Consider the following 8959-nt stretch of genomic DNA (forward strand, 5'->3'; position numbering starts at 1 on the left):
TTACCCTACATTGCTGGGGTCACAAAAAAGATCTCCAAAATCCTGATTAAACACAAGATCCAGGTCCGATTCAACACAGTACATAAAATCCGTGATCTGGTCCCGTCTGTAAAAGATGTGGTTCCAGACATACAGTACCCTGGCGTCTACAAACTAAGTTTCCTCTGTGGTAGCAGTTACATTGGAGAAACCAAACGACATGTCTCGGACCGCATCCGTGAACATAAGGCAGACCTGAAACACGGTAGGACAAACACCTCAGCCGTGGCAGATCACTGTTACAATTCAGTGGGCTCACATGACATTGACTTCTCCAAGACAGAGGTTCTCTGCAAGCCATCTGGCTATCATGAGAGATTCGTTCATGAGGCGATCCACATATACAAACACAGAGACAATTTCAACCGAGAAGATGGATTCTGGCTTAGCAATCATTGGAAGGACGTAATAAACCATTTCGGATCTTAACTGATTGTGTTCACGTTTACGGTGACTTTCAGACCACCTTCCACTCACTGGCATGGTGCAGTGTGCAGAGTAATGTATGGTGTCGTAATTGTACAGTAAACATATAGCAGTATGATACACATTAGGGTGGGTAGAATAATACATAGTGTTATATTAAAATGGATAAGGCAGCAACTGCAGCAGCAGCAGCAAGTGCAGCAGCAGCAGCAAGTGCAGCAGCAGCAGCAACTGCAGCAGCAGCAACTGCAGCAGCAGCAGAAACTGCAGCAGCAGCAGCAACTGCTGCAGCAGCAGTAACTGCAGCTCCCTTTGATGCTGTTAATCCTGCATAATGCACATGCATATGCAGTACTAATTACATTCCTGCATTTCCCATAAATATGCTAAATTCCTGTTGATATGCAAATTCCTTTGTCAATGCGCCCAGCTTATATATATGCTCCAAGCCCGTGTGCTGTTTCATTCAGACTCTGTCGCCTCGACGGACCTGGTTTTCACCTGAGGACGGCTGCTTGCGTTGTGGCCGAAACGTCGTGAGAATTGTTTTATTATGTTTTATTTTTATTATTTTATTACTTCCCTTCTACGTGACTTTACCGAAAGAACCAAGAAGATGAATCCCTGCAGTCACGAAAGCTTTAAATCGAAAAGTAAGGAAGGTGTCGCGGTGCAGTGGTTTTCGCACTTGGCTTGCAATTCAGAGATCATTCATTCTCCCGGCGTGGCAGCTGAGGCAATGGTGAACGTTGCTTAAATCCCTCCCCCCACCCTGCTCTGCCCATCTCTGTCCACCATCAGGATACACGAGGACGCCAAAGTCGCGGGGTGACGTGTGGGCACTGCCACGGATCTCAAGACGCCCGCTTGGTGCAGGAGGATGAATCTTACTCTTAGGTTTTTTCGGTAACGTCGTGATTTTTATTTGATTTTATTTTACTTTTATTAATTTTTTTTTTTACCTACGTGACTTTACCGAAAAAACCTAAGAGTATGAATCCTTGCAGTCACGAAAGCTTCAAATCGAGGATGACTCTGTCCACAAGGAGCGATACGTGTCCGCGCTGCGCCTTTTGCCCCTCACCCTGGTCCCAACTGCGAAGACGAACAGCGGCACGAGTAGCACCCCGCTGTACGTCGGGGATGCGTTCCTCGAAGGTGCGACGACGAATATCGAAACGACGTAAACCGAAGCGATGTACAGGGCGGTCGTGGGTGGTGGAGGCGAAGGCTGAGAGGCGACGGATATCGAGAGAGGACGGATGATGATGCTGATGATGCTGTCAGCGACGTGAGTGTGGGCTTGAGGCGACGCAGACTCGGGTAGCGGCGTTAATACGAAAGCGACGACACGTTTGCAAAACGACGTAAAAGAGCGAGACGACGTACATCGGGGCATTGCTGTATTTGCGTGCAGCTTCAGAGCAGAGTAGACGGGTTTAGTCGTCGCGTATTCGCATTATCGAGCGTGACCAATAAATCCGGATATCTCAACAGTTGTAATCTTGGATTGACACGAACGCTTTGCATGCCAGGTTCCTTATTTGTGTAAAACACCCTCTCGTTGTGGGCTATAATAAGATGATGGTGTAAGATGTAACGGATGTTCGTTTTTATCTTATCCATTTCACCTTGGCTGTGCCAATGTGACGAGGATCATGAACCTAGCGTGCCAGCTTTTTGGAGCGTGAAACCGTCGCGTGATCATGGCTTTGTGAAGGTGCTGCAAGTTTCATCCCCAAATTATCCGCCACGTTCTATCTACTGCTGCATGAAAGGCTCCCCCACATCTCGCGTCATCTCTTCACCTCCACGATATTCATCATCGAGGGCCTCTCCACTGGCTGCCGATCCATTACCAGTCCAGTCGACTGACCATCAGCGAGGGCAAGATTTAGGCATAAGCTAAGTAGGGTCTAGATGTTAACTATCTCGCCCTCCGCATATAAATGTGTCGTTAAAACCCGCCACCACCCGACACAGCCAACTAGTAAGGGTTGTCACGTCAACAGAACATGCCAATTTGTCACTAGTACAGCACACCGGTGTGTTGGAGAGCCAAGCCACAACATTTACAATCCGAGTACGACGTTTCGCCAGTAATTACAACTAGCTTCATCAGGCGACAGCCAAGTTTGTGGAAAAGTCCACCTGTTTCGTTCCTAATATAGAGGCGTAGATGTGGTGACCACGCTTCTGCGCTCTTGCACAATGTGGGGGGGGGATTACTGAGGCAACGCACATTATGCATGCGCATTATACGAGCCTGTTGATCATGTCCTCCTGTCCATTGTGTGTATTAATATAACCGTACCAACGGTAATCCCTTTTTAAGTATGCTGCCCTTCATAGGCATGCATTTAAACAATGTATTATACTGGTAGGAACCTCCTGGTTACACCAGCCCATAGGGGATTATTGTGTCCGTCCGTCGTGCAGGAAGGGGCTGGGTGGGGAGGGAGGGGCTGGGTGGGGAGGGGAGGGTGGGGAGGGGCAGGGTGGGGAGGGGCTGGGTGGGGAGGGTGGGGCTGGCTGGGGGGTGGGAGGGTGGGGCTGGGTGGGGAGGGGCTGGTCACCCCGTGGTGCCCTTATAAAACTCAACGTTTAACCTACTCACGCCGGCTTGTGCCCGCCCTCACAGTCGGGCATATTTGCGGAATACACCACGCCGCCGTTGACCCTGCAGGCCATTGACCGAGCAACCCGACGTTCCTACCAGCTCCCTCCGCAGGATTGTGTGTTTCGCTTCCACGCAGCACTAAATCGGTCGCTATCCGAACGGTTACAATTATTTTTATTTCTTTCAATTTCGATAGATTCTCTCATTTGTCTTGGCCAGTAGTAGCTAGTTTTGTACATGAACTTCAACATTATTAAAATAAATTTAGTGTCCTTGTTGGCACGCGTGTTTATCTCGCCCGACTATGCAGGATGTCCGACTGCGACCCTGACGTCTGTATATTTGGAGTTTGCACGTCACGTGTTTTCAGTGGATACGTGGACAACATGTGTCTATCATACATCTGTCTCTCTCTATGTCAAAAATTAAAGTATTTCTCACGCAGACAAGGTACTGGCTTGTTTGTTTTTTGAAGACAAAATTTTCATGTATTTCACACCTAATCCATGCGACACATGATCAACTGGGACCATGATGCTGAGATGGCATTCAGAATCAACACGAGCATTGGCTGCTTTAAATTTGTACGCGATAAGCCACTTCGTTGAGCTATCATTTGTGGCCAGGTCGCTTCTGAAAAAACTGCTCCATAGCCTTAGCTGGTAAAATAAAAATAGGTCGTTAGTTCGTTCAATGCATACCGCCTGGCATGAGTCTATGATCCCAATCATCCTTGATTTGTCAACAGCAGCCGATGGACACAGACATTAGCTGGGTTGTGCAATAAAGCTGTTTCATAACTCAAACCCGATGTTGGCAAACAGTGGAAACGGTCATTTCAGTAAACAATAGGAGATAATTTTTGTATTGCCTTATAAACAAGGGAAAGATCGCCAGCAATTGGCTTAAGCTTGTCTTTTGTGAACAGAAACTGAATTTTTAAACCGGTCCAGAATTTGTGTGTATAGTGAACCAATGCCGCAAAAAAATATGCACTTCCAAGGGAGGTCAATTGTTGCGCCAAGAGATTGCAAGTCCAGATTGCAAGTTCGGTGTGCTAACCACCACACAAGGTCTCGGCAACAAAAGTAACAAGGAGGGCCATTTTTCTTCGAATTCAATAAAAAAATCCTCAATGTATCATGATCCGCAATGCATGTGAAGACGAGACTGTCAAAAACAAGTAAGGTCACGAAGCTGTTCTTGAAGAGTCGCATGCGGCTCTGGCACCGACCCCTGCACGACACCATCGCTTCACTTCTTGACATTCGTGTGGCCACCGTTATCCGCCGTGAGCGATCATTGAACTCGGGGAGGTTCGTAGCGCAGTGGCGCTGAACACTGCACCGCCGCTCTCGCACGCAAGCAATGAAAGGCCTCCACGTTCCAGTGTGGTCCTGGGCATTAACACCACGGAGTGGGCCACCTACAGCGCTACGAACGCGCCGGCGACCTGAGTTTGATTCCCGAATCATGGCGAGCATCAGTGGCGGTGGATTTTATGTTGTTGCTAACTCGTCTTGGGCCGTTCTCCTTCACCCATCCGCGTTGTACGTATGTACACGCATGTTTGACTTCTTTCGCGCCGTACGTAGCCAACCGAGATAATCGTGGGTGCGCGGGAAAGACAACAAAATAAACACAAAAAGCAGTTCTCAAGAAGTGAGTTTTTAATGTAAATTATTTAAAAGTGCCTAGCTCAAGTGGCTTTCTAATATCGGAAGGAAGAGCGTTAAAGACAAGAAGCAGTTCTCAAGAAATTAGTTTTCAATCGAGATCTAAAAGTGCATAGCTCTCGGAAGGGAGAGCGTTCCAGACGGCCGCAGAAGCGCATCTGAAAGCGCGCGACGCGGTGACCGCCGTCTTTGTTCGATGGCAGCAGCCAAAATCCGCCGCTGCTGCTGCTGTGAGCATGACCGGAGTTCCCGCGATGATGGTCTCTGCTCCTTGACGACATCGGCGACGTGGTGTGGTTCGTTTGTGGCAGGCACTTTGTGTGTGACGGAGTGACATAACGAGCTCTCGTTCGGCAAACGGAAGCCACTGGACGGACACGCTGGGGTCTCGCGGTGCCCGTCATGATTCCTGTCAAACTATTTTGTACGCGCTGCATGCAGCTTGGTTGACCGCCGTGGTGAAGTATGGCCGAATTACCCCCCCCCCCCTCTTTCCAACCCTAACCCAACATCGCATGGGGGCAGTATTCACCGTGCGGGAGTGAGACAGTCAACAGGCTGAAAGTTCCCATTTTTGAAAATATATTATTATTAAGACTTGAGTAAAAAAAAGTGAATAGCTTCAAAACAGTCGACTTCAAAACTATTTATATTCTTAAAAATAAATACATGTGTATTTATAATCATATTTACGAAATAAATGCACAAATTGTGTGCAGATTTAACACACATTACAACAACAACACAACGACGAAAATGGCTTTGGGAACATCGTATGGAGAATAATTTCAAAGGAGACAACGTTACAGTTGAAACATATCTGACTTAGACATACTGTAACTCTAATACGCATCACTCGTGCAAGGCATGGTCTGGGCGTGAGTTTATGTCTCTCCCCGATATGTTTTTCTTTTGTACCGAGTGCTGTTGGGTACGATTCTCATCGGCACAACCTGCACAAGTGTCTTAATTTTTAGGCTCAAGATGTGTACCTCATAACACAAAAACAGGTTCCAATCGACTGTTTTAACAATGTCAGCGCCGCTATCAAGAATAATGAGCGAGGATGTATTACTATCTGCTTCTTCTATCGAACTCCCCTTTAATCCAACAAGTTGTATCAAGTATATTCTTTACAGCGACAGATTACGCGGAAACATTTTCTTTTTAATATGCTGGAAAACTGTTGATTAAATTAACATATAATCTGTATATAGACATATGGAACAACCAGATTTACATATTCTTTGGTTCTTTCGGTAAAGTCACGTAGATAAAAAAAAATAAAAGTAAATTTAATTAAAAAAATTAGCAGGATGACGATCGCTTGTGTTGTGATCGAAACGTCGTAGTTTATATATTTTTATTTATTTATTTTCCTTAAATTTTTTCGATCTCCGTGACTTGACCGAAAGAACCAAAGAATATGAATTATTGCAGTCACGAAAGTTTTAAGTCAACGTTTAACCAGATTTACATCATCAACAACTCATGCTTAGAGCCACGTTCATACGCACACGAGCTTAATTGATCGATCGCTCCATCTCCTTTGAATGCGTACCATTTCATGACTGCTACTGTCACTACTCATTAACCATCGGCAATAATCATTAATCGGTATCATCATTTGCAACATTTAATTATCGCAACTGTTACAGAGTCCTCAGTGACGAATTCTATCCCTTCGCTGGCACTATCACATCGGCAATACCAGTAATAATAAGATAATTGGCATTATTGAATAATCATAATTACAATGTGCTTTCAATGCAAAGGGACGCTCATGTATCACCACACGACCCGAGTAGCGTCAATCGCAGCTCCGTCCTCTCAACGCGCACGCTGAGCAGCCCTCTGCCTCCACGCGTCTTTCCCCTCCTGCCGTCACCGATGGCCTCAAGGTCTCCCGCATCGCAGGTGCGGGTCGCGCAGCGCGGCCCACATGATGAGCGTCTGGAAGGGCTCCACTCTGTGCACCAGAATCACCTCCCTGTAGTAGCACGGGTGGAAGGAGGACACCAGCGCCGCGCGCTTCGGCGCGGGCAGCGAGATCCCCGCCGTGCGGAACGCCGGGTGCCTCGTGGGCGCGAGCCCCAGGGCCGCCAGGCACTGCCCCAGGAAGACGTCGTCGATGGGCAGCACGGCGAGCTGCCCGGCGACGCGGCGGATGTCGAGGGCCGTGCGCCCGGCCATGAGGATGCCCCCGCCGCCCACGTAGGGCGGGTACGACTCTCCGGCGTGCACCTGCACGGGCACGAAGTACTTGCTGCTGGGCGCGCGGATGGGGCCCACGTTGGAGATGACGTAGCCCTCGTAGAGGTGCCCGTCGCCCCGGCCCGCCCGCTCCTCGGCCGCGATGCGCTCCAGAAGGTTGGGCGTGTTGACGAAGACGTCGTCGTCGCCGTCCAAGACGTAGCGCGCGCCCGCGCAGCGCTCGTGCAGCCAGTCGAGGAAGAGCAGCTGCTTGAGCGTCAGGTTGAAGAAGGTGTCCAGGAAGTTCCACTGCACGATGTCGCCGTGCTCGCGGCTCTCCTCCTGCAGGAGGGCGTTCAGGTGCACGCGCCTCTCGGGGGTCTCCCCGCTCGGCACCCCCACGAGGAACACGCGGCGCACCGGGTGGCCACGCGCGTTCCCCTCGCGGCCCCACGTCCTCCTGATCACGTCGCGGCGCTCCAAGTTGCGCGCGTCGCTCTTGATGGCGAGCAGCAGAGTGACGTTCGGACGTGAATCGCACTTGCTGCCGTCCGGCTGCAGGATGAGCCCGAAGCTGCGGCAGTGGCGGTGAGTGAGGAAATCTTGCACGGCCTGAGACAGCGAGGCGAAGCCCTCCACGGCGTGAGCGACGGTCGCATTGGGCAAGCACTGAGCGGAGCGGCCGTCCCAGCTCGGAGCGCCATTCATTGAGCTCTCGTCCCAAAGCCTGGGGAAGAGCTGCTGATGCTGCTGCTGATGCTGCTGCTCGTGTCGCTGCTGCTGCTGCTTCTGGTGGAACTTAGTCCCCAAAAAGGCAGTGTTCGGATCCCCTCTTCCCGTGCCGTCCAACCACGGAAGCTCTGACTCTGCTTGTGACGGGTGACCCTGATCAGCACGTGTGCGCAGCAGGATAGCCCGGAGTTTGGGGTGAGCTTGGTGGGGCGTGGGGTCGACGAGGATGTTGTAGGTGAGTATGAGAAGAGTTAACGACACCAACGTGAAGGCGAGCAGGGCAGGCACGTGGTTGAGCGCGACAATGATTTTCATCGTAAGTCCTCGTTATATTGTTATCGTCTTATTTGCCTGTTTTGTAAAATTTGTTTCCGTGTTAAATTCGAATTTTTGTTTTACCCGATTGCAATAGAGGTAGTATTATAATATTGTTCTTGTGGTCATACACGCCATACGTACGAATACGCATCAGGCTAAGCTGGCGATGCATCTATTAACATCGCTCGCGCTGCTGTAAATAGCGCATACTCGCAGCGGGGTAACTCCGCGTAACGGGGGAGTGGACATTCGGTCTCCTGGCGAGTCCAGGGAAGTCGCGCCCTCTATATGAGACCCTCCTCCTCCTCCCCCCACATCCGGCCAGAGATGTGTTTATTTTTACCTACGGTTCTCTTTTTGTTGTATCCAAGGCGGCTCTTTGGAGATCTGCATCGAACGCAGCGCGCTTAGAGGAACGCACGCGACTCGATCCTCATGTTGCGTGCGAAGGCGGCAGCAGCAGCAAGAGCAGCAATCGTTGCTGAGGAGCCTGCCCACGTGGAGATCTGCTGCTGGCCACGACTAGCGGGCTTCGGGAGAGAGTTCGTGTAGCTTTGCTATTCCTCCTCCTCCGTTGAATAAGCGCAGACTGCAATGGATAACATAGGGCCCGTGCGTGATACTGTATTAAACGAAGGCTCTTTGGTTCTTTCGGTAAAGTCACGTGGAAAGAAAATAATATAAATAATAGAATACGACGTTTCGATTGCAACACAAGCAACCGTCATCGGGTGTGAATGGATGCAAGCTCGGAGAGAGACACACACACAGAGACACACAGAGACACACACACACACACAGAGACACACACACACAGAGACACAAAGCAGCAACACATGGGGGAGAGACACATAGAGAGACACACACGCAGAGAGAGACACACAAAGACACACAGAGAGACACACAGAGAGAGACATACAGAGAGAGACATGCAGAGAGAGAGACACACACAGAC

General features: G+C 49.7%; 1 protein-coding gene across 1 annotated transcript; it reads right to left on the reverse strand.

Annotated features, from left to right (window-relative positions):
- Positions 1-4869: 4869 nt before the first annotated feature.
- LOC133342421 (N-acetyllactosaminide beta-1,3-N-acetylglucosaminyltransferase 3-like) lies at positions 4870-8703 on the reverse strand. The gene has a single exon (XM_061551595.1). It carries the CDS (start codon positions 7999-8001, stop codon positions 6658-6660), a length of 1344 nt encoding a protein of 447 aa, XP_061407579.1. The 5' UTR covers positions 8002-8703; the 3' UTR covers positions 4870-6657.
- Between the last annotated feature and the right edge of the window lie 256 nt (positions 8704-8959).

Source organism: Lethenteron reissneri, chromosome 14 (assembly GCF_015708825.2).
Source record: "Lethenteron reissneri isolate LAM-NWPU_2019-01 chromosome 14, ASM1570882v1, whole genome shotgun sequence".
NCBI classification, from domain to species: Eukaryota; Metazoa; Chordata; class Hyperoartia; order Petromyzontiformes; family Petromyzontidae; genus Lethenteron; species Lethenteron reissneri.

Coding starts and splice junctions, on each gene's coding strand:
- LOC133342421 (XM_061551595.1), bottom strand. CDS start 8,001: ATGAAAATCATTGTCGCGCTCAACCACGTGCCTGCCCTGCTCGCCTTC.